The following is a 25,026-nucleotide window of genomic DNA, read 5'->3' as shown; positions in this document are numbered from 1 at the left end:
AAAAATCCTGCAGCCACAAAAGCAGGGCGTGATTCAGAGCAGGTATCACATTGCTCATTCCTTACCCCTGTCCCCTTCCCAGTGGCCTCTGCCAGCGACGGGGCACTGGGGCTTATGTAAATATATATGTAAAAAAAATGCACAACACGTTTAAAAAAGAAATATATATATATATTTATCTAGAACACATGTTTCACAACATGTTTAGAAAGTGTCACTGCTGTTACCAGGATGCCTTCAGGTACCCGTAGGAAATCCCCCGGTGGGTAGGACACGTCCGGATGACAGCCTGAGAAATACAAAAGAGGCCCTTTTTGGTGGTATTAAACCATGTCGTTAAACCTGGGGTCAGTTTGCATCGTGCAGGGTAAACATTTGCTCTTACTGGAAAAGGATCGCTTTATCTTTCCCTGCTTTTGTGAATGCTTTATCTGAGGGGTAATGAAGCAACGAAGTCTTTCTCTTGCTCTTTTCCTACTAAATCGGGTTTCTTACAGTCTTCTAACTGTATTCCTCCTCCCACACAGGGTCGACGTCAAGCATGCGTCCACCAGTTTCACAATAATCCCATTAACTCGCAACCGGACAAAACCCACAAAGCTGGCCCGAGCGGCGAGGCTGGGGCAGGAGGCATTTTTCGACTGGGTGGTTGAACCAAAATTTGGGAGGAAAACACGATCCCGGTCAAAGGGAGGTCAAAGCGAATAGCTTCTGTTGGGTTTTTTTTAACCCTTGCCTATTTTCGTTTGTTTGCTTAAAAAAGGATGAGCCTTTTTTTTTTGGTTGAAAAAGTGTCTTTTTGAAGTGAAAAGTCAGGTGCTTTGTATCAGAAAAGAGGGAAGGGGAATACTTCCATGCCTCCCAAGAAAACCACTCCATTTTGGAAGAAAAGAATAAAAAATCTCCAAAAATTATGGTGTGTTCTGGGAGTTGAGTTACTCCCCCCACAATATCTTCATTCTCAACTAATGTTGGTCTCTGAGCAGCAGAACAACTCTTAGGGGAAATCTTTCTCTCCGTCAAACCCTGGTTCTCTGTGGTGCTCACCTGGCATGACTCAGCCTCCTTGGACATTGTTGGCTGGATCCATGCCCCTGGGCTGCGACTGTCCAGATTAATCATTGCACCGTCGCTGGCATGGTTTGGATCTGGACTCCTCCGAAGCAGCACTTTTTTGAGGTGCCGACCCGTGAGTTGGATGTGGCCACCTGCATCAGGGTGGTGAGGGAGTAACACTATGGGATGTGTAGCCAGAAGATGGGTCCTGGCTTGTCTCATGGACCAGCACAGCCATAGCCAGGAGGAGCTGTGTTTGCTTATCCTTGCACCGTTGCTTATCCTGGGGCCACGGTTCATGCAGCATCTCGAGTGTCTCAAGAAGGTATGTGGGCTCCTGGTGTGACCATCTCTTCTTCGTGGGTTCGCATGGCATTAGGTAGCAGGGTTGCGTGCAGGTCATGGCCAACATCTTTCCCAGGACAAGAATCCAAGGTCCAAACCAAGAATCTGATGGGCCAAAGCAGGGAGGAGGAGAGCCCCAAAACACCACACACACTCATCAACCAGATTGCTGAAGGAGTGAACCCAAAGGGGTGAAGCTCTCTTCCTCCATCTACGGGCAACCAGGAGGAAGAACAGCTGCTACAAATTAATATTTGCATCACGTTTCAACCCAGCTGCCTTCTGGCGACGCTTGAGGAATTACCTTAACTCGGGAGTCATTTCCTAATTGGGACTAAAAATGGAAATATTTTGGAGATGAGGGGAGGATTTCAATGCGACAAGGCGTTGTTGTAAAATGCTGCTCTTTCTCCAGGCTTCGTGCTGTGGAGAGGAGAGCCTCGCATCACCAACCAGATGCTGAAACGCGGAGATGGGTTGCAACATCTGGGAAGTATTGCCTGGGAAGGGATGATGAATTTCTAGGAAATGATCCCAGAAAGTCTGGATGAGGCTCAGGCCAGTGGGGTATTAATCACCAGCTGGAACTCCGGCCGCAGGACATGGGCACTCGCTGCTGCCCACAGCCCTGGCTGGAGGCATCATCCATATGGATGCTGCTTGATCCAAGCCCACAATCCCAAAAATTTCACCCCCTTCATCACTGTCGTTGCTCCCCACCCCAGAGCATCACCCCAGGAGCCGACCACAGGAGGGTCCTTGAGCCCAGACCACCCAGCCAGGAGCCCACAGCTCATTTGCCTAATGAAGAGCAGATGGGGAGGCATCAGCAGGGAGGCTGCTCCAGGGCTTTTGATACTTCCTTGGCAAACCCCCATGGTTTCTCCGATGCCTTCGCGCAGCCGCAGCGTGCTGGTTGGGGTTCGCAGCTGGCATCGGCGTGCAGATGGGTTTGGGAAAGCTGACGTTAGTGACGGTGCGGTGACAGCAATGCCCACCCACCCGCTGCCCCCATTGGGTTATTTTTAAGTCTCAGCTCTGCGAGCTGATCCTGGGAGGATGCTGGAGGGGTAAGACATTGGAGTATCAGCATTTTGCTGAGCTCACAGCCCCAGCAGTGTTGAAGAGGCTTTTGGGGGAAATTTGTGTAATTTAACAACCCCAGGCTTTCTTGATACCCAGTGGAGAGAAAAAGGCATTTCTGGGTCACGCACCCATGGACCCCCTTGAGATGCAGCTCTGGGGTGCATTGAGTCATGTCCAGGATGCTCTGATTTTGGAGCTAGCCCTGTTCTGAGCAGGGGGTTGGACCTAAGACTTTCATGGGCCCTTTCCTAGATTCTGTCTGATCCTATCCTGATGGACCCCAGGCAGCTACCTGGATGGAGGTGCCACCAATGCAGGTGGCTCTGCCAGAGTAGGTCCCCTGGTTTCCCTTAGGGCTAGTGAAGAGACAGCCTATCTCCTGTGCCTTCCACTGATGTTTGGAGGTCCGCTCAAGTGGGATACATTCCCCTGGGGACCTGGACCGTGGGAAATGCATCCTCCCCTTGTGATCATGGGTCCTGCAACAAGGGATGAGGGCACACAGCAGGCTCTGGGGTGTCCAACAGCTCCCCGAAAGCCGCAGCAATGTCCCTCTCTCCTAGTGCAGAAGCTGAGATCGGTGAATCCTTTGCCCACGGAGGACTTGAAGCTCTGCTAACCGAATGTGGCCACCCCCCGAGCACCTTCCCCTCCTTGCAACATTTCTACTTGGCCCTGCAAATTGCAGCGTGCAGAGACAGGATCACACCGAAGAGCCAGCAGCCCCCCAGGAGTTACGACCCTGCTTTGCAATCCCATCCCAAGGTGCTCAGGCCTGTTTGCTCATTTGGGACTAGATGGACTCATTCAACAGGCCATGAGGAACAGACACCGTGACGGGGCATTGCACCCACACCCTATTTGCAGATAGGCTGCTCTGGCACCCACGTGGCATCTCATCCTGCTGCCAGGCTGAAAAATGTGCTCAGTCACGAAGCAGGAGCAGGAGAAGAACTGCATCCGGCTGGGGGCGGTGGAGCTGTTCACCTAACAAAAGTCTTGAGAGAAGCATCGCATCCTCTTGCATCCTAGCAGAGGAGGTTTGCAGGCACCTGCCAGGGCTTGGCTTGCATCCCACATCCTGGTGCTGGGCTCACAGATTCACGAATGGCATGGCAGGAGTGCTCAGGGGACCAGGATGACTGGTCCAGCAGTCCAGCCATGGATGAGGTTGTGTGGAGAGGTTCACAGCTCACGTGAATGGCTGATCAGGGACATCCTTCCAAAATAAACCCATTTCCAAATGCAGAGATGGTGGTAAATCCCCATCGTGAAAGACACATACCAAGGTCCTTCCCAATGTGGGTCTCAAATGGCCTCCATCTCCATCCGTGCACTTGGGCTTGCACTTGGGCTCCTTTCCCAATGGTGGCCAGTCAGTTTCCAACCTGTTTGTCCCCGTTTTGATGAGAAAAGGATGGAAGGATGTTAAATGAGCATCGAGCCTTTACAGGCAGGGATGGAGCTGGAGCGGTGGTTGGGTGGCTGGATGAAAGGCAGATGGTGACCAAGCTCTTTCCTTGCCCTCAAAACCACAGGTCACGGGAGGAGAGGCTGATTCCCTGGCTGTCTCACAGACGGTGGTTCGGCTTATGCGAAGGGAACTTCACAGTGAATAGAAAACATCTCCATCCCCTGGAAAGTCCCATGGATGAAAAACAGGACCCTACCTTGAGTGGCTGTAGGTGGCTGGGTGGAAATCCCGGCATGGGGACAGGGACCCACCGCTGGCACCCTGATGCTCCCGTCCCTTGGTGTGGTCCCAGGGTGTTCCTAGGGCATTGTTAGCGCTCCCGTGGGGGACACCATTTTCCCCCGGGGGTGGACGTGGGGACCCCTTGCTCCTTGCTGCCACATCCCCTTAGCACCAGCAGAGGACTCTGCTGCAGCAGGGTTCAGCTTATTCAGCTAAAGGGTTCCCCTGTTGGAAATCAGTTTTTGCACTACGGGGACTGCAGTCTCCCACGCATCTTCCACCATCTTCCAAGGTCTCTCACTGGTCATCCCACCAGCTGGGATGTCACCTGGAACCCACCTCACATCCCTTTCTTTGCAAGTTCAAGGGTGGGAGCTTGGTGGTTCGAGGGCATCTCAGGGATCCCCCAGGATTTGGGGGTGGGGGCTGGAAATGGGCTCATGACATGATGCCTTTTCATGGCAGGTGGTGAAAACAGAGGAGCAGGACCTGGAGTGGGATCTCCCGCTCTACCACCAGCAGCATCAAATGCGGCTGCATGTGGCTGCAAAACCCACACAGTCAGGATGGGTTTTTTTTGGGGGGGGGGCTGCTTCATCTCATCCTTTGCTACAAAGGTGGGAGCCTCCAGTGCCAAGCTGAGACCTTGCAGCTCATCTCATGGGTGATGAGCCACAGCCAGGCAGCTTTCAGCTCACTGGGAGGATTTGAAGAGCTGCCGTTCTTGCATAAATTAGGAGGTTTTGGGGTACAGAGGGCTGTTTCGCACACTTTCCCGTGCCTCTGGGAGGGCAGGCCCAAGGGCTCAAACCCTTCTCCTCTCCTGGAGCACGGGAAGGAGGATTTGTGGGCATAAATACGCGTGTATGCGTGCGTAGGCACGTGTACACGTGTGCATTTGCAGTGTGACAGTCCAGCTGCTCCCCAAAACATGCGCCGAGATGTTGGCGTTTGGCCAGCGCTTAAAATTGCAGGTATCTGGGGAGAAATCTAAAAAAAAAAAAAGAAAAAGGATATTTTAAACTTTCAGGCTTTCCTGAGCATTTATTTGCCAAGGAGTCTGCAAATATTGGTATTAAACCCGTGAAAGCCTTAAAATAAACTCCTCGCAGAGTTGGGTGATTGGCGTGTTATTTCAAACACCCACTGGTTTGGTTTCTTCCAAAGAAAATGCTGCCTTAGCCCATCCATTTTGGGGAATTTCTGCCATAATAGGATTATTTTGCAGGACTTGGGAATCTCCTCCCTTTGTTTGAACGCAGCACCAGTCTCCTGGATGGCTTTGGGGCACCATCTGTCACCTTTCCTTGCTCATCATTGATGGCGTGAGGGACACCTTCCCAAGCCACCTCAGCCTGTAGTGTGGGTGAAGTAGGTGTGGATTCTCTGATGTCTAATATAGAGGTTGAGCTGTTGGATGAGGGCTCCTTGGCTCTTTCTCTTGCACGTGGCGAGCTGTTCTCTATGAAACTCATAGGAGCTCAATGGCGCAGAGACTTTGTCCCCGTATTGAGTTGGCCAATTAGATCAGAAATGACTTGGAGGGGCAGACGGTCTTGTTCCTTAGAAAATCAAGCCCCAAGGAGGAAAACCAGAAGGAAAATGAAGCCAGGACTCACTACTTGAAAAAGAAGTGGACGTACCAAGTGGCTTACAGTAACAACATGACCTGTCTCTGCCAGATTAAGGGTCTGCTTCCTAGAAAGACATGACTGGGAAGAAAAGGCTCTGTACTTGGGTGCTGGGAAGGTCTAGGAGAAGTCTGCATCCCTCCAGCCCATGTGGCAGATTTGTTTGCTTGGCAGGAAACCCTGAGTGCTCTTAACTTTCTCTTCCTGAGAGACATTTAGAAAAAGTGGTTTTGGGGTTGGGTTTTTTTTTTTGTTTTTGTTTCTCTGAAGTAAGCGCGTGATCTCTGTGTTCCCCATCAATGGGTATCAGTCTTGCTTAATTCTCATTCTTGGGTTTGAGTGACTCACACGAGCTACGGAGAAGTCCCTGCAGGAAAAGCTTGGGTGCGATGCTGTAAAACCCACAAGCTAAAGCTATTCACGTGTGAGCCCTTCATCCCCATGACATTCACACCGGGGTGGGACTCCAAAATCTGCGCTGAAAAATCAAGAGGGGGTTTTCAGAGAGTGTATTTTGGGCTGATAATTCAGCAATTTTGGGGCTTGCAGCTATTTCTTTGGCGTTATCCTTTTGAGTCTTCATGTGTTGGCAACTGCAAGGGCTAGAAAGTTTTTTTAAAAGAGAAACCAAAGCGGAGCTTTCCCCCGTGGTGCAGGAGACCATGAAATGCTTCTCCGTCCCGCACTGCAGGGCAGTGGGCATTTACCAAATGCATCTTGAAGACATTGCTGGCAGATGAGGTGCGGCAAAAAGGCACAAAACTAATTTGAAGGCTGGAGAAATCAGCCTTGGGACGAGAGCGAAAGAACTGGAGCTGCTCAGATTATTGCCAGGCAGATTTCAAAGTAACTTGATCACAGTTTGTAATAAATCCATCAACTGAGATGAGTGTGCCCTGAAAGACTCGTTATATTGGCAGAGAAAGGCACAGAAAAAGCCAGGCGGGGAAGCAAGCAGCAGATAAATTGCAACGGAAACCAAAATAGGTACTTTTTCATGGGGACTGTGGTTACATTCGTGAAACCTCCTCCTGGTATCTGTAGAGGAAGGTGAGAAGCCTTTGAGAACAAGAGGTTTCACACCAACACGTGGAGTGAAACCTCCTGGTATAGTGGCTCCAGGAATTGCTGGGTGAAGCAGAAAAAAACATGCTCTATGGGATGGGAGATTAATTAGAGATTCATTAACCAGATACTTAATCTAGCAACTTCTTCTGGTCTTCAACAGGAGTGGCCTAGGAGAAGCTATCCACCAAGTCCATGGAGATAACAACCAAAAAGACTGGTGATGGAATTCATCGTGTGGCTAGAGGTTTTTTGGCCCCTGTAAAGCCCTGCTGGGACCATACAGCTCTCTCTGCCCCTGGGTTTTTCCAGAATGGGTGGTAGCAACCCCCTGCAAGAGACACATTAGGTGGAGATTCACAGAGGAGGTTTTGCTTGGCAGATGGACTCCAGGAGCTGTGGTCTCTCGTGGGGCATTTTCTACCCTACCTGAATTTTTGCCAGACCTTGAAGGGGTAAATCAGAGGTCACAGGTCAGCCTGTTGCAGTTACGGGGCAGTGCTGTAAGGGTCTGCAGGGCAATGCCCAGGGACACACTGCAAGGAGCTGCACCACCCCACCGGGGACAGGTTGGAGGCAGGACTGAAGACCTGCTCGGTGGCTTTTGGGGTCCAGAGGTTTGCTCTGACCAGCTATAAGGAACCATCCGGGGGTGTACTAGGATGCTCCAACCTATCTCTGCAGCAAATTCTGATACCATTGACTTGCTCCTCGGGGTCTTCCTGTCTCTAAGAAGCAAAGATGCGGGATTAGCACTGGCACTACTGGGATTTATGGAAAAGGGGAGACAGGAACAAGATAAAGTGAAACCCTCCACAATGAGCTGCAGCCCTCTCCACCTCAGCTCCATCCCACCTTGCCCAAGGATGAGAAGACCTGCCTCTTGGGGCGACCAGCTCTTCCATAGACTCCTGCAGCAGTTTAGATGCTGGAGGTATCTACTGTGGAGCCCGTGTGTGGACAGCTGTATCTGGAGCTTGAAATATGTCTATGACTGGTTCAACAACCCAGTTTCTATCCCCAGTATCCCCTCTTTGTACACATCAGAGGAGATGGCAGAAGAGTGCTCGTAGTAGAAATAAATTTATTTACTATAAGAAATCTCAGGTGTCTGCATGTTACAAAAATAAAAATGTACAGTCATTGTCACAAACCCCACTTTTTTTTTTTAGTATAAGTTAGTGCTTTTACAAACAAACAAACAAAAAAGTATCTATATATAAATTTCCAGTTGGTACCTCTCCAACCGCTCTCAGTCTGAACAGTGTCACTAGCTTGTGCAGGATCAGGATCACGGAGGGACCCCTTCGATGGGACTGGCAGTGTTGTCCAAGGCGGTGGTTTGAAGCCAGCTGATGCCAGCTCAGAGAAAGGTGGGATCACCAAGCAGGACCGCAGGAGTGAACTTTGAGCACGCTTTTGTTGAATTATTCAGAGCACGTAACTTGGTGTTCACGCTGCTTTTTGGCAAGTGTGGAAGACTAGGCAAGACCTGGCCTGGAGTAACATTTGTACCAGTTCAGTGCTTCGGTTGAATTAATTTCTTCTAATTATTTGTCTCGCCCCGGTGATCGTGCCATGACCCTCCCCATAAAGCCAAGTTTCCTTCCCAGGCACAAGGAGAAAAAGGTGCTGCCACGATGCAACTCCTATCTTAACCCAACCTTATCCTAAAAGTTCACTCAAGGATGAGATGAACCACCCTACAAATGTCCTATTTTTCTTTGCTGATGGTGCTCAGAGCTGAGACAGTCCCCTCCTCTGCCTCCTGTGGCTATGACATTGTTGGTTGGTACAAGAGCCCGCCATGGGACCATGGCTCCACTGAGCCGGGACCACAAGAACCTCCCAGTTGACCCCGAATGGTCCCAGTTGTCCTTGGCTGAACTCGGTTGACTACATCGCGGCCTGTCTTTATCTCCACCAAGCCACTTCATAGGAAGGAGGGATGGGAGGAACTAAGAAGTCGTCTGAGGAATTGCTCTAAACCAGGATCAAAAGTGTTTATCTAATCCTAAAATAGAGCCAGGGCTGCTTTTATAAAATATGACTCGTCCAGTGCTGCAGCACAAGCAATTTTCATTTTTGGGGTGAGGAATCAGCATCCTCGTGGCAAGACTGGGCAAGGAAACGATGGGCCTGGGCTCTCGGCTGTTTAACCCAGCAATTACATAGAGAAAGACCAAGTGGACCTTCTGGTGGAGTGTTCTGTGGGCATTTTCTCCAGTTTACTTTGAACTCTCCTGGTTGATGTGGGATGCAAGGCCAAAACCAGACAGGACCGGGGCAAAGCTTAGCACCACGTTTACTGGTATGGCTCCCTAACCCCAGGATTTAGTGCAGCCAAATTTCACAGGGAAGGTCCGCACTGTCAGTAAGGGTTACGCTGACTGGCTTCAGTGGAGCACTGGGATTATTGGGATTATGAGGAGACCAGACAGCAGCATCTGGGCAGCATTTTGGGTCACAGCAAGCTGCTAAAGGTCACAGAGGGCTGTCACCTCTAAGCAGCAATGAGGATGTGGCAGCTCTAAGCCAAGGGGATGAGGAACAGTCTTCGCTTCTTTGCTGGAAACATGAGTCACTAGTAAGGGGGTTAAAAACAAGACATAGAGAGCTAACCCTGAATTTTAATAAGCTGGGGATCATTATTAAAATCAACAGCTGAGGGAAAGCTATGGGCTCCTAAAAGCTTTTCAGGAGTGAACGTTGCTGTTGGGAAGCACTAATAGGTCTTTTGGAAGATGTTGACTCCACTGCAGAAACCTACAGGGGACCTGCTTGATGGTACCACTAAACTCCAGTGGGATGGTACCAGCATACTCCAGTGGGATGGAGGGTCCACCAGCACCCTTTTTAGTGGGAAGCCAGCCCTTGGACAGGAGCTGGGACTCCCCTCCCATCTCTGCCAGCGGAGACCAGGGCTTGAAGCTGGGAGAGCATTTCTTCAGGGATGCAAAGCTGTGGGAGACTCTTTCCCGCTGCGGGTGATATTTGTGCTTGACATTTTCATCGACTTGTTTATCAGAGCCACAGCTGACACTCCTCATCGACCGAAAGCCTTTCCTCCCTTGCCAAGGCCCAGAGAAACCCTCACTAACTCTGTGCCAGGGAATCTGGAGGAAGGCAGATGGGTTTCTTCAGGGGGGACCTTTTGCACACAACGTTTCTGCTTTAGAAAATGATAGAAGACATTCAGGGCACAATTGTTTTTTTTAACAGATTTGGCCACCATGATAGAGGTCACCCAGCCTCCTGGTGGAGAGATGCCATTCAGCATCGAACAGAGAGGCAGGCTTGGATGAAGAGGCAGAGATACGGGCTTTGTGTGTACAACCACAGCAGCATCTTCCTGAAGAAATATGTTTGAAAGCAACAAGCAGAGGAGTGCATTTAACACGGACCATGCTGAAGTGGGGGCAAGCCAAGGCACTGCAAACACCAAAATCCTCAGACCCTGAAGCATCCTGACCTCCCTTCACACCTGGGATAAACCCTTCCATCGCGGAGACGGTGCTGGCCATGCCAGAGCAGAGCTAGGATTTCACATCCTTGGATAACGTGCTTGTGTCGTTACTGGTTCCCAGGTGACTGTTGGGCACGATTCCCAGTGCCACTTCATTTTGAGGCTTCCCTGGCATTTTGTTGCCTGCAAACTTCATAAATCGTTGTCCTGCTAAGAAATACAAAATGGGATCCAAGCAGCTGTTGGTGCTAGCTAGGGGACGGGTCACCTTGTAGGCTAAATTGATGGCATTGAGGGTCTGACAGTTGAAGTCCCAGCTCCGGAAGGAGTAGTACAAAGTACGAGTGACATGGAAAGGAAGAAAACAAACAATGAAGACCACCAAGACGATGATTATCATCTTGACTGACTTCTTTTTGGATCGGGACAGCCGGGAGATCCCCCGTGTTGGCTGCAGCAGCCTCCGGGCCATTAGGCAGTAGCAGATGATGATGATGAGGAAAGGGATGCAGAAGAGCAGCACCAGCATCACTGAACTGTAAATGACAAACTCGCCAAAGAGGTCCTTGCTGGATGTGTCGTGGCAGGTGATGGTGTCACGCTTCATGCTGGTGGTGACGAAGAACAGCACGGGTGACTGGCACACGACAGTCACCACCCACACGATGACTGACACCCTTCGGGCGTAGCGAACGTGTCCCCACTGCAGCGACTTCAGCGGGAAGCAGATGCCCAGGAATCGATGGATGCTGATGCAGAGGAGGAACAGGATGCTGCAGTAGAGGTTGGTGTAAAACAAGAAGCGAACTATCTTACACAAGCCCACGCTGAAGGGCCAGTTGTCCCCCATGGCATAATAATACACCAGGAGGGGCAGTGAGACCACGTAGAGCGTGTCAGACACGGCCAGGTTGAACATGTACGTGGTGGAGGCGTTCCAGGTCTTGATCCTGAAGATGAAGGCGTAGAGGGCCAACAGGTTGAGAAAGAGCCCCACCACGCACACAATGCCGTAGGAGACGGGCAGTAGGACGTACTTGAAGTCCTCATCAAATATGCACTTGTAGGCATTGTCTCCTGTGCCGTCTGGGTTCAAGGAACTATTGATGACTCTGGTCCAGGCTGGAGGAGTCGTTAGGTTTGCCATCGCCCTGGGGGGAAAGCAAAGAGGCTGTAAGGACATGGAGATGAGGAGTCCCTGGAAGAGGTGGGTTAGATGAGAAAACCCCAGTGCCGCAGTGCTACGACACGTTGTGGGGTCTATGCTGTCATCACTACCATATTTGCACCCTTCCCTTCTCCTCCCGTCAAGGTTGCCATCAACGCTTATCTGTGTCTATCCAAAAGCCACCTGCAAGCATGGCGTGCTGTCTGGCAGGCAGTGCCATCTCAGTACGGGTGACAATGACTCGAAAGGTGTCAGTGCGGGCCTCCTGCCAGCACATGGCATCTCCAACGCTTCATTGCGTTGGGCATTAACACAAGTGAGGTAGTACCTAGCATGGAGGGCTTACGGTCGAGCAGATAAGGGGAGTTTTATTTATCCTCATTTTGCACCTGGAGCCCACAGGAGGAACCAAGCTGCTCTAAAGTAACCAACAAACCCCAGGTCCCAAATCTAGGAGTCCAGCTCAGGCTTCCTGCAGCCCAGCTCAATGCCCCAGTCCACCCTTCCCACCATGTTCATGCAGAAATTTGGTCTCCTGTGCTACAGAACAGCAAAGATGCTCCACTCTGTGCTTAACCATCCATGAGAAGCGACTCAGCCAAGCACCATGAAAGGTGGGTCCTACCAAACCCCAGGCAGAATAGGCAAGAAAAGGGAACTGTGCCCTTCCGCAAGCAATCCCCGTCACTGGCAAGGCTCTGATTTCAGAGGTCCTCAGCTCCTTCTTGCAGAGCAAACATCACCACAACATCAGGAGGCCCCTTTGATTACCCCAAGGTAACCAAACTTTGCCAAAGAGAGCATGCTCTCCACCACAGGGGCTCTGACAGGGTTTGGTGCTGCTGCTGGGGTTTTAATGCCAAGGGTTTTTCTTGGGTTGGGCTGATGGTGGCCACCTCGCTCGTCCTGCTTCCTGGCCTTGAGACCTGCTCCTCCAGTATCACCACCACCAGAAAGTTTGCCCGTGCTTGTGCAAAGCCGGTTTTTGCATGGGAATGACCAGCTGAGACGAGAAAAATGGACTCGAAAGAGTCTCCGCAGACACGCCGAGTCTGGCACTCTCTGTATCAGGAGAGACAAGGGCCCTTTTGTGCATCGGGGACAGCCCACGACCCAGCTGACACATGATCGCTCAGCAAGCCCATCAGCCAGGAATCAAATAAAAATGCATTGGCCTCCCTTCCCGTAAAACAAGCCAGTTTGATCTCAGGGGATGGAACATGCTGAGCCCAGTGCTGCTGCTCCCTGTCACGGGGAGCCCGCGGAAACGGGGCTACAGGGAGATGAATCCAGCACAGGAGCTCAGAGACCAGGAGCAACTGCAGGAGAAAAGGTTTGGGTAAAGGTGCCCTTTGAATGAGGATGTGGGATGTGCCCTGACCCAAATCTCATCATGATATTGGGTGGAAAAGTGCAATACCAGCCTTCTTGGCTAAATGGTTCAGCGCTAACCTGGTGCCACCATGCTGTGGGACGGCATGGATGTGCCCTTTCTTGCAAACGAGCACCGTTCTGACCCACAGCTCTCCTGCCCCTACCTCCAATCCAGCTTCTGCAGGGAAGGAGGCAATGAAAGTCTCCTAGAAGCTGCCAACCTGGATGATCTCTCACCAAAGTGAAGGCCTATGGCATTAAAAAGCACCTTGACAACTCACAGTCAATGGAGAAGGGGTGAAGTGATGCCTCCAGCCCACCACATGGGGATAATTCCAGCCCTTGCTCCAGGGACTGGATCAAACAACCTGACCAGATGTGGCATGGACACGATCCCCACTGATGTTCCCCTCATGTTCCCCCCATTTCACTGCTTTTGCTCTCAGAGCAGACCACAAGCAGTGCTGGCCAAGGCTCACGCTTCCCAAGGGCGTGGGCAGAAACCACACGCACGCTCACACCCTGACTAATCTGCAACATCTGCAAAAACCCAAATATAATTTTGGGAACTGCTCTGCGATGAACATGAGGAACCAGGACCCATCTCACTCTGTCCCTACCCCGGGGTTTTGCTTTTCCTGCAGCCAGTTCAGCTTTGGTCCCATCACCCTTCATCCTGCTTCCCTCAAGCCCTTGGCAATAAGGTTTGTCCCTGCGGAAGGAGAGGGTTGACAGTGCTTGGGCAGATGGTAAAATACTTTCCAGCTGTGCTTCTCCTCAACTTCTGCCTTCTGTCTGAGCTTTGCAGATCTGTGGTCAATGAGACAGAGGTTGCCCGCAGACCTGGCAGCTGATTAAACGGGTCGGACAGGCCACCATGACCAAGAAAAGCCACACAAGGTGCCCTAAAAGGAATAGGGAACGGTTACAGAGCTCCAGAGACTTCAGCCTTGCACGTGGTTTCTCCATGCCTCTACGTCTGCATCCCCTCTGTCCCCTGCGCGCAATCCATCACCCAGCTCTGGAGCACCAATGGGGGCAGGATCACCCCATCTTTCAGCCCACCTTCCCATAGGCTCCTGCAACCCCAGCTAGAAAACCTAACAAGGCATTTCAAACCCATCCATAAGTCAGGGTGGGGAATCTCCTCCAGCGTGCGGGGCAGCACGGGCTGCCCCAGGCCATTCCGCAACCACGGATGTGCCAAGTCGCACATCTCCAGGACAAGGAGCAAACAGGGCTGGTTGGCTTGAACAGGGTAATCACAGAGACAAAACCCTGCTCACAAGGCAGCCTTGTCCTTGTCATCGTGCTCTCCCTCCTTTTCCTTCTGGAAATGCAAAAGCCTTTCTTTTTTTCCGTACTTTGGCCCAGAATCCCTAGGACAAAACTTGCTGTGTCTGTCAGGGCCGTGGCCGCAGTCCACCCCCTCGCCCCTGGATGCGTTGCATCCGCAGGGAGCCAGACGGAGATGACACGGCCAGCCAAGGCGTGCGAAGGCACAAAAGCTGGCAGCTGCCCTTTCCTCTGCCTACGGGCCAAATGGCACGAATGCCAGCTCTCACAGTGACGCATCGAGCCCCCGGCGGGGACAACTGGGAGGGAGAAAGCAACAGCGATCCCTGAGGATACCGAACAGGATAAATACTTCTATGACTACCAAAAGCAAGCCCACCACGATGCTTTGGTGAGGACCACCTGCATCTGCTTCAATGGCTCTCCTGGCCCTTCCCAGGGTCACAGCAGGAGGTTTTTTTCATAGAATCACAGAACGGTTTGGGTTGGAAGGGACCTTAAAGATCATCTAGTTCCAACCCCCTGCCCTGGGCAGGGACACCTCCCACTAGACCAGGTTGCTCCAAGCCCCGTCCAGCCTGGCCTTGAACCCCTCCAGGGATGGGGCAGCCACAACTTCCCTGGGCAACCTGGGCCAGGGGCTCACCACCCTCACAGCCAAGAATTTCTTCCTGAGATCCAATCTAAATCTCCCCTCTTTCAGTTTGAGGCCGTTACCCCATGTCCTATCATTACACTCCCTCATCCAGAGTCCCTCCCCATCCTTCCTGTAGGCCCCTTTAGGGACTGGAAGGGGCTCTAAGGTCTCCCCGGAGCCTTCTCTTCTCCAGGCTGAACACCCCCAACTCTCTCAGCCTGTCTTCACAGAAGAGGGGCTCCAGCCCTTGGATCATCTTCGTGGCCCTCCAATGGACCTGTTCCAACAGGTCCACATCCTTCTTGTGCTGAGGACTCCAGAGCTGGATGCAGTGCTCCAGGTGGGGTCTCACCAGAGCAGCGTAGAGGGGCAGAATCACCTCCCCCAACCTGCTGCCCACGCTTCTTTTGATGCAGCCCGGGCTGCAGTTGGCTTTCTGGGCTGCAAGTGCACATCGCCGGCTCATGTTGAGCTTCTCGTCCACCGTTTTCCTGGTGTTGAACACAGGTGACCATGCACAGCTTTTTAGGTGCCCTCCAGCCACTGGTACACAGCAAGGGCATTTCTCCAACCAGCCTCCTGCATACTAGACCACTTGTTGGGTCTGGATGAACCTGGTTGCAACGGCTGGACCACCTTTCTCTTTGCAGTGTGGCCTTGGACCTGTTTATCCCATGGGACATGGGATTTTTTTCCCCAGAAAACAGGTACCATCAGCTGTAGTGGATGAAGGCAGCACAGGAGAGGAGCCCTGTGAGGAGAGGAGGCCAGGCAGATCAGTGTTGCAATCCTGGCAGCCACGTGCCCTCCAAAATATATACCCACAGGCATGTGCATGTGATGTCAGCATCCCAAAATGCTCCCGTAACGGTATCTACCACAGCTGGGCCGGGGATATTGAGATGAGTCAACGTGGGGAAGGAGGGGGCTGTCATCGGAGAAGGTCACGGGCAGCTGAAGGACGTGCAGCACCCAGGGACGGTGGGTCGGGTGCTGAATCACCAAGTAAAGGGCTTTAATCCTGTTTTCTGACCCACTTTTCAGCATTCCTGGTGCCATCCCAGCGCTCACCATCCATCCCGCCGTGTTTCGCGCTTGGGAACCTGCCAGCAGAAGCCAAGTCACGCAAGCAAACAAAGCGCGACCAAATCGCGGCTGCGATGAATGCGTTTCCCGGGGTGGGGGGTGGGGGGCCTTGATGAGATTTAATTGACCTTCCCAAATAATTAATGTGGGTTAATTTACTGGCAGGACCTCACAGACGCAGCCCTTCGTTCTGCTGGTGTGAAGCCCTGGGAAATCAAACCCAGGCGGCGCAGATGCACCGACTGCGACCGCAGCTCCCGTCGTTTTACGCCAGAGGTCGAAACCACGATCCATTTACTGCATCTTCCCCACCGCCTCCTTTGCAAGAGACACAAGGAGAGCGTGGGTGTTTTCCCTGCCCTAATTTATAGGCATTTAGCGGACTCATCAAAATCCTCGCTCCGGCTCAGGAACTACTCGAGACGCTGGGAAGCGAACGACCTGGCATCGTTTTTCTCCCCGTTGGGACCGTGGTTGAAACCCGTTGCCACCAAAAGCAAACAGGCGGCGCATTCGGATGCTCCCAAGCCTGTTTGGTTGGGAGACGTGAGATGGGACCGGGCTGAAATTCGAGCCCGGTCAACCTCCCTGGTTTTCATCTGCCCTTTTCATTTGGCTCCTTTCTGCTGCCGTGACCTTCAGCGCCTTTCTCCTCCGGGCTGGCTCCGGCCACCAGTGTGGGCTGAGGACATCCCCAGCTGTCCTGGTCCCACCCTCCGTATCGCTCCCCGGCGCTTCTCTCCAGAGATCCCAAGGCAAGACACCTCCAAGATACTCAAAAGCAAGGTTTAAACCGCTTAAGTGGCTTCATCCACCTCCCTGCCCGGAGCCCCAGGCAATGCCCCCTCTTTTATTCCCCACGGATCTGACCTACCCCTTACCCCATCCATAGCCAGAAACTCTCATTCCTCCCAAAAATGAGCTTGCAAAGAATCCATGTTGCTACTTTTTTTTTCCCCAAAAATGCACATTAGAGGGCATTGGTGGCTCCACTCCGGCTGGCAAAAACAAAGCTGCTCCACCAAAGCGTCCCCGTGCCTCAGTTTCCCCTCGTCCCCACCCCCAGGCTGAGAAGTAGCAGAGTTAAATTTGTTTTCTCCCTGAAAAGTATTTTTGGGGGGAGTTCCGGTTTCCTAGAGGGCTTTTCAGCCACTTGACCCGAGCTAAAAAGGGGAGTATGAGTTTGGATAAAATATATAATGACTTACAAATGACTTTTTCTGGGAATTTCTGGATTTCCCCAAGAAACTCCCTGAATTCCTCCCTGAATCAGTCTCCCTTTGAGCCTCCGCTTCCCAGGCGCTACCAAAACCTCCCGCTTTCGTCCACACCATGGGAAGTCAATCCGGATTAACCAAAGCTGTGGCTTTAGGGTGAATTAGATAAAAGCACTAAACCCATCGGTGCCGGCAATCCTGTGTAATTAAAGCCGCCTTCGTTCCGTTGAACCGGACTGAGTTCCCAGCACGGCAGGTCTCCGGGGATGGATCCTGCTGGAAACAAATATCACCCTGGCCAATATTTAATCCCTTCATTGCCAGATCTAACATTTCCCTTCCACCTACTGCAAAAGTGATGCTCCCTGTGTATTTTCCCCCTGCATCCCAACATCACCTCCCCTCCGGGAGACCTTGCAGCATCCCGGAGGTGTTGAGGGCAGATGACATCCTCTTTGAGCCTCTAAACCCTGAGTTTTATTTATTGCAGGGGGAAAATGGGGCGCTCACATCCTTTAGGCTTCCTGGGGATACAGTGTAGCCTGGTGCTGTTTTTTACACCAGGAATTTGACGTTGGTTCTGCCCTCCAAGATTTTGTGGTGCTCACCGGAGGACACGATGGTCGGAGCGGGAGAAGAGTGTGGGATCGGTTTCTGTCTGATCGCCTGCTTTTGGGAACTCCGTTTTACCCTACAAGCCCCGTATCTGGGAAAAAAAATGATGTTTCCACAGAGCCCAAAGAGCTTCCTGCCCAAATCAAGGGAATCAGCCACCACCGCCACAACAACCCCCGGCAAAACCAAACGCACGCTGCCCTTCCGGGAGATAACCAGCATCCGAGAGCAGGGATAACACAATTATCGGGCTCCACCATGACACCGGCAGTTACAGCAAAGGCAAAGCTGCACCAAAACCCACGCAGGGTGGACTTTGGGGAATAATTTGCATCCCGTGGGAGCAAAAGGCTCTTTGCTTCATGGACCGGTTCCCGTTAAGGCTCTAATGGGTGATGATCAGCGTTGAGGAGGGACGACGGCGTGGCCGGCAGCACGCTCCGCTGCCAGCGAACTATTCATGGCTTTGGCTTTATGTCAATAACCGGAGATAAAAATCACATCGGGCAGAGACGGGGTAAAGCCACTCGGTGCCAGGATAAGTCAAAAATACTTCTCGGGGTTTTATAATCCACTAAGCCCCGGGATGCGGCTGAGCTCCAGGACTCAGCAGTATTTTAGGGGTCTCCTCCTTGACTCCGAAGCTCCTTAGCCCATCGGCCACCGAGGACGAAGGCCAAAGTTCCCTTTGGTTGGGTATAAATGAGGAAGAGGAATTTGGGGCACATGCACCGGCAGCCCCCCGGGAGCGGGGTTTGCTGCTCCCCCTCCTCCCACACAGGAAGGCAGAGCGGGTTGCCAAATGGGTTTTGCAATAAGCCGATAAGAAAAGTGGAGCAGAAAGAGAAATAAGACATTTCGCCCTTGAAGTTGCTCCCACAGAGATGCTACCCCACGCCCAGCTCCGGGGAGGAAGGGGGTTTGGGGGTTAGGAGGAGTCCAAGGGTTTGAAAGCAGAGTCTCACCGATCCCAGTGCAAATTAAAACATCCCAAAATAAATGACACAGGGACTGCAGCATGCAAAGAGGTGGAAAAACACAAGCTGGAGTAAACCAAGGAGGCAGCTCCACGGCTTTTACCAGAGGTGTGTACAGGAAACCCCTGATAAACAGCCAGCGAATTCCCCCCGGGAAGGAAGAAACCGAGCGGCAAAAGAGATTATTGGGAATTAATGCACAAACAATCAAGTAATTCAGGCAAAGAGGAGCAAAGGGAGCCCAGGCGGCTTCCTCGAGTGCCCGGCTTCCACCGTTCATGCCAGCACCAGCCCATGCCAGCAGCTCGCTGCCCGCCACTGCCCTGCCCACCCTGTCTTTGGGTCAGTTTGGGGGTTTTGGGGCAGTTTTAGTCACAGTACGTGGGGTGTGAGCTGCCCCCATAGCCAGGAGGAGAATCGGGGGTCAGCTCTGCCCTTGCAGCGGCCCGCTCCCTGCGTTGGGTGCATGGGGACCCTGTGTCACCCATGTCACCCGCCCAGCAGCAAGTGCCACCCCACCCGTGTGCGTGTGTGTGTGCACGCGCGCACGGAGGGGTCCATGCGTGTCCCCCCCACCCATGCTTGTGTGTGTGTGCGCGCACAGGGGTCAGTGAGTGTCCCCCCCACCCATGTGCATGTGTGCACAGGGGTCTGTGTGTCCCCTCCCAACCAAGTGCGTGTCCCCCCCACCCGTGTGCAGTGTTTGTGTGTGCCCAGGGGTCCGTGCGTGCCCCCCCACCATGTGCGTGTGTCTGTGCGTGTCCCCCCCACCCGTGTGTGCGCCCAGGGGTCCTTGCGTGTCCCCCCCACCCATGTGCCCACCCGCACCCCGGGGGTCACACACACACACCCCTCCCCGTCCCACACTGTCGCACACCCTCCTGCGTGGGCAGGACACGCACCCCCCCCCCCAACCCCCCCCTCCCGCACCCCCCGGCTGGATGCGGCCCCGCTCACCGGGCGATGCCGAGCCGGGTGGCTCCGTGCCGACGGCCCCGCTCGGTTCAGGCGGGCGGCGGAGGCAGCTCCATGCCCGAGGTTCGGTCCTTCCCCGCCCCCGGGCCCGGGCCCGCCGCGTGTGAGCCGGGCTGCGGGACGGGGGCCGGCCGCGGGGCCGCACCGCCCTCCCCGAGGCTGGGAGCGGGGCAGGAGCGGGGCAGGACCGGGACCGCACCGCCCTCCCCGGGGTTGGGACCGGAGCTGGGACCGCCTCCCCGCCCCGAGGGAGAGGGAATCGGGACAAGACTCCCCCCCGCCTCCGGGGATGGGATCAGGGCTGGGACCGGGGCCAGACACCCATCTCCCGGGGCTGGGGCCGGCGCTGGGACCGGGACAGGAGAGCGACGGCTCCCCCGCTTTCCACCCGCCGGGGGTGGGAGCATGGATAGAACCGGGATGGGACCGGGATTAGGGCTAGGACAGGACCCTCCCCCCGCTCCGGAGATGGGACCACAGATGCGACTGAGGTTAGGGCATGAGTCCCCCCCTCCGGGGATGGGACCGGGGTTAGGGCCAGGACGGGAGCTCCCCCCTCCGGGGATGGGACCACGGATGGGATCAGGGCTGGGCCTGGGGCTGATGCTCGGACAGGAGCTGCCCCTCCAAGGGTGGGAACATGGGAGGGATTGGGGGAGGAGCACCCCCCCCTTCGGGGATGGGATCACGGCTGGCACCAGGACAGAAGCCCGACTGCTTCCCCCTTTCCCTGCGGGGATGGGAGCATGGATAGAACCGGGGATGGGACCGGGGTTAGGGCCAGGACAGGAGTCCCCCCTCCAGGGATGGGACCATGGATGGAATCAGGAATGGAACTGGGGACCGGACTTTCCCCTTCGGGCACTGGGACTGGGACTAGAGACTGTCCGCTCTCCCCTTTCCCCCAGGAGATGGAACCGGAGCTGGAATCAGGACTGATGCTCAGACAGGAGCCCTCCCTCCAAGGATGGGCACATGGGTGGGAGGGGGCAGGAGCCCCCCCTCAGGGGATGGGACCACGGTTGGGATCAGGGCTAGGACCAGGGCTGGATCCCACCTGCCCAGGGCTGTGGCCAGTCCCCCCCTCTGCATCCGACCTCCCCCCATCCGCAGCGGCCCTAGGGTGCCCAGAGAGCTGCCTCCCCCTGGGAGTGCCCTGGTGACCCACCCCTGCATCCCAGGGTGCCCCGGTACAGGACCCTGCCTGGGGCAGGGCCCATAGTCCCGTACCTGGGGCATGGAGCAGGGCCCATAGTCCTGTACCTGGGGCATGGAGCAGACACCCAGGGCTAAGGGGGTCTCAGGATGAGCTCTGGAGGGGAAAAAATGCCTCTGAACCAGCTGGATGCGCCCTGTTTGGGTCTTCGGCCACAGCCACCATGATGTGGGACCCTGTCCCACTGTGGGTGACACCAAACTCTGCCCCATCCTACCCCAGGGTGGTTACCAATGCATCTCAGGTGGCGCCCCGCAGCACATCTCTCACTGCAAGCCAGCTTCATTTCCAAGGGAAGCAGAGGGATCGGGGACATAACATGGTAAAGGGACTTTGAAGCCAGTTTTGGCTCTAATTTTAGCTCTCAGGACCAGTTCCCATCCATCAGTCAGTGATCTGTCAAGTCAAAACCAGCTGCATCGCCATGAACTCTCTGGGGTGGGGGAATTTATTTTTGACAAGAGTAATTTTGGGGGTCTGATTCGTTGCAACTCCACTCTTATTTTCCAGGGAACCACGTGCCAGCAAAATGCTTCTTCCTTGGGGATACAGGTAAACCCTTGGCAAAGTGGGTGCTGCACCTCTTGCATCTCAATGCTGGGACTTTTCATCCAGGGAAAAGGTTGCTGAAGCCAGGAGGACATAGCAGAAAGTTTGCTTGAGGTGTTCTTCCTTGCCATGTCTTCTCCTGTGAGCTCCTGGGGCCTGAGTTCAACCACAAATAGGTGTCCATCTCCTGCAGAGGGTAGCAGACCTGTTAAAATTCCTCTACTGGGATGTAAAACATCTAGAGAACCCTAAGGGCAAACTGGACCATACCATGAAAGAGAAGTCCCTCATGAGTTTGGGTATGAGCCGGGGGGTTGTATCTGCCACATGCCCCAGACATGCTATGGAGGTGCTCTGGGGTTTGTCCTGGCACAACGCAGCCTCCCAAGGAGCTTCTCCTGCACTTTTGGAGGACCACCACTGGCTTTGTAGCCTGCCCTAAATTTCTAGGAAATACATTAGGTTTGGGTGCTGTGGGTGTGAGCTGCGGCGTTGTATCCCCCGTATCCCCCCACACCCTACAGAGATGCTCTGGGGTCTGGCCCCACTGAGTCCTGGCACAACACGGCCTCCTAAGAAGCTATGGATGACCACCACCGCCTTTGTAGCCTGCTGGATGTTTCATGCCCAAATGAAGCAGTGACCAGGTTCAACCCTACCTCCCCAGTGGGTCTTGCTCACCTGGACTGAAAACCCTTCAAATCTGGGGAGGGCTGGAGGATTTCTCGGGCAGGATGAGGCTGGAGAACAAGCCCCATTGAATCACGCACAGGTGGCCCAGTTGTTTTCCACCGCCGTGAGTGCAGAGCGAGCCCCAACTCTCCTCCGTGTATTCCCAATCTGTGTCCGTGGGCGTAAGCCAGATTCTGCAGCTGGATCTGATTTCACGTGGGGGCTCCTTGGATGCCCTGGATATGTCTGGGGGCAACCATAAAGACCCTGAGGGAGGAGGAGATGGGCAGCGATGCCATCTATTATTCAAAAGCAGAAAGTGGCAGCCGGCTAAGGAGGCATTAGCCAGTGCGAGGCGGATATGAACGTCTGGCACGGAAACAGTGCAGCAGAGATCTTGCTGACGGACCTCCATGCCAGAAAACAACAAAAAAAAATTGCCTGTTTCCTTCTTCTGATGTAATTTGTTTGAGGAGGGAAAACAATACATCACGTCGTAGCTATTTGGGGCTGATAAGGGGGGAAGGACAAGCTCGTTGCTTGCACAGAGGGCGGGAGATGCCTGGGCAGTGCTGTTGAGTGAGGCTCAGAGCGGTGAAGCTGCTGAGCAGTGCCCTGCCGGGATGTCACTGTGGTGCTGAGTTAAACCCATCTCTCTGGGATTTGGAAACAGTTCTTGGGTAAGGGTTGGCTTAACCGGACCATAGCACCCTGGATTCATCCTCCAAATCCTTCCCCCTGGCTCCCTCCGAAGGAGGGATGATGTCCAGAAATGATGGATGGAGATGTGGATGGCGTCCTGAGATTTGCCATATGTCCTTACATGAGCTTTGGTCTGCGGGGTGATCGCTGCTGCTCAGCAGCCCTTGCCTGGTGCCGTCTCCCCCAGCCTGATCCTCAGGGGTCTGAACACCAGCAGCTCTTCCACCAGAAGATAAAGCCAAACATCTCAAGACAAGAGGCAGGCGGCTTCTTCATGTCAAGGGGTGATTAATTATGGCCACAAACAGCTGAGAGGTCTGGTCGGCGGCCCATTGCTGGATGCTTCCACAAGCAAGAGGAGATGTTTTTCTAAAAGCTTGTTCAGAGCAGGGAAGTGGTCCCCTGGAGACTTCCTCTTCCCATCAGTCATTTTCCAAGCCTGGCTGAAGTCTAAGCAGCTTCTAGCAAGCAAGGGCGTCTCAGCTTCACTGCCCACTACAAGGAAAAGCTTTTCCTTCCCCTTCTTTTGCATTTTCTCCCCTTTCTCCACTCATTTGGGTGCGAGGGAGATGGGAGGAGATTAATGTCCACCCTAACCCGCCTTACTCATTCCCATTCTTCATGCAGGTGATGGTCACCCATTGCCTAGGGGACCCAAAACAAGAGCCTCCCTTCCAAAATCTCCATTTTCCAGCTCCAAAGTGGCTCAAATGAACCAAAGAAAGAGGCAGATGTTTTAAATCCAGTCAAGAAGCGAATGACTTGTGCAGCTGCAGCGCAGGGACGGAGGCGAGCGGTGATACCCATTCGAGCCAAGCTGGAAAGCAGCCCCGCGCTTCCCTTCACGGCTTCATTTTTCAACTGTTTTGGCAGCGATGCAGGTTTCTAAGACGCTTTCAAAACATTTCCATGTTGTCTAGCTGAGAGGAATGTGATACAGGAACAGGAGGACCGGGAAGGTCAGAGTGCCCACAGCAGAGCCCTGCACCCATGGGAACAGCTTAAACCTGCGGCGCGGGCAGGGGGGCACTCGTAGAAGTGTTTGAGACAAATTGGGATACATCAGATCTCTTTTTCTTGATTTTTTTTTAAAGCCTTAGTGGAAGCAAGGATGAAAGTTTGCAGTCATGGAATCACAGAATGGCATGGGTTGGAAGGGACCTTAAAGACCACCCAGTTCCAACCCCCTGCCCTGGGCAGGGACACCTCCCACCAGACCAGGTTGCTCCAAGCCCCGGCCAACCTGGCCTTGAACCCCTCCAGGGATGGGGCAGCCACAGCTTCTCTGGGCAACCTAGGCCAGGGGCTCACCACCCTCACAGCCAACAATTTCTTCTTAACATCTCATCTACATCTCCCCCCCTTCCAGTTTAGAACTATTCCCCCTCGTCCTATGGTTCCCCTCCCTCATCCAGAGTCCCTCCCCAGCTTTTCTGGAGCCCCTTGAGGGACTGTCAGGGGCTCCAAGGTCTCCCCGGAGCCTTCCCTTCTCCAGGCTGAACCCCCCAACTCTCTCAGACCGTCCTCCCAGCAGAGGGGCTCCAGCCCTCCCAGCATCTCCGGGGCCTCCTCTGGCCCCGCTCCAACAGCTCCGTGTCTCTCCTGTGCTGAGGCCCCAGAGCTGGAGGCAGCACTGCAGGGGGGTCTCCCCCGAGCTGAGCAGAGGGGCAGAATCCCCCCCCCTCGCCCTGCTGCCCACGCTGCTGGGGATGCAGCCCAGGCTGCGGGGGGGTTTCTGGGCTGCCAGCGCACACTGATGGCTCATGTTGAGCTTCTCATCCACCAACACCCCCAAGTCCTTCTCCTCAGGGTTGCTCTCAAGCCATTCACCGCCCAGCCTGGGTTTGTGCCTCAGGTTGCCCTGACCTAGATGTAGGACCTTTCACTTGGCCTGGTTGAACTTCATGAGCTTCACACAGGCCCACCCCTCCAGCCTGTCCAGGTGCTTCTGGATGGCATGCCTTCCCTCCAGCGTGTCGATGGCTCCACACAGCTTGGTGTCACTGGCAAACTTGCTGAGGGTGCACTCAATCCCATGTGTTGAGTTAAGCCTGCAGACCTGCCTTGTGTTGGTTGGTGGGAGAGGTAAAGGTCATGAACACTCATCTAAATCTGTTTAAGTGTAAACTCATTTCCTGATCCAGCCTGGCCATGGGCATTTAGTCACTTCTCGTGGTCTCTTGGCTGGTAAGATGTT

General features: G+C 53.8%; 1 protein-coding gene across 2 annotated transcripts; it reads right to left on the bottom strand.

The window, feature by feature from the left end:
• Positions 1-7,946: 7,946 nt before the first annotated feature.
• P2RY2 (purinergic receptor P2Y2) lies at positions 7,947-19,884 on the bottom strand. Of its 2 annotated transcripts, XM_054188906.1 has the most exons (3): positions 19,673-19,884; positions 15,173-15,571; positions 7,947-11,496 (listed from the first exon to the last, which is right to left on the bottom strand). In XM_054188906.1, the coding sequence occupies exon 3, from the start codon at positions 11,490-11,492 to the stop codon at positions 10,416-10,418; it is 1,077 nt and encodes a 358-aa protein (XP_054044881.1). In that variant the 5' UTR covers positions 11,493-11,496; positions 15,173-15,571; positions 19,673-19,884; the 3' UTR covers positions 7,947-10,415. The 2 variants fall into 2 exon arrangements, with proteins under 2 accessions (XP_054044881.1, XP_054044880.1); XM_054188905.1 differs by lacking the exon at positions 15,173-15,571 and having other exon boundaries at positions 19,673-19,882.
• Positions 19,885-25,026: the final 5,142 nt, after the last annotated feature.

This window comes from Rissa tridactyla, chromosome 1, assembly GCF_028500815.1.
Source record: "Rissa tridactyla isolate bRisTri1 chromosome 1, bRisTri1.patW.cur.20221130, whole genome shotgun sequence".
In the NCBI taxonomy this organism is placed as follows: Eukaryota; Metazoa; Chordata; class Aves; order Charadriiformes; family Laridae; genus Rissa; species Rissa tridactyla.
Note: the sequence above shows the minus strand (reverse complement) of the source record. Positions and strands in the feature narration are given on the sequence as shown.

Coding starts and splice junctions, on each gene's coding strand:
- P2RY2 (XM_054188906.1), bottom strand. CDS start 11,492: ATGGCAAACCTAACGACTCCTCCAGCCTGGACCAGAGTCATCAATAGT.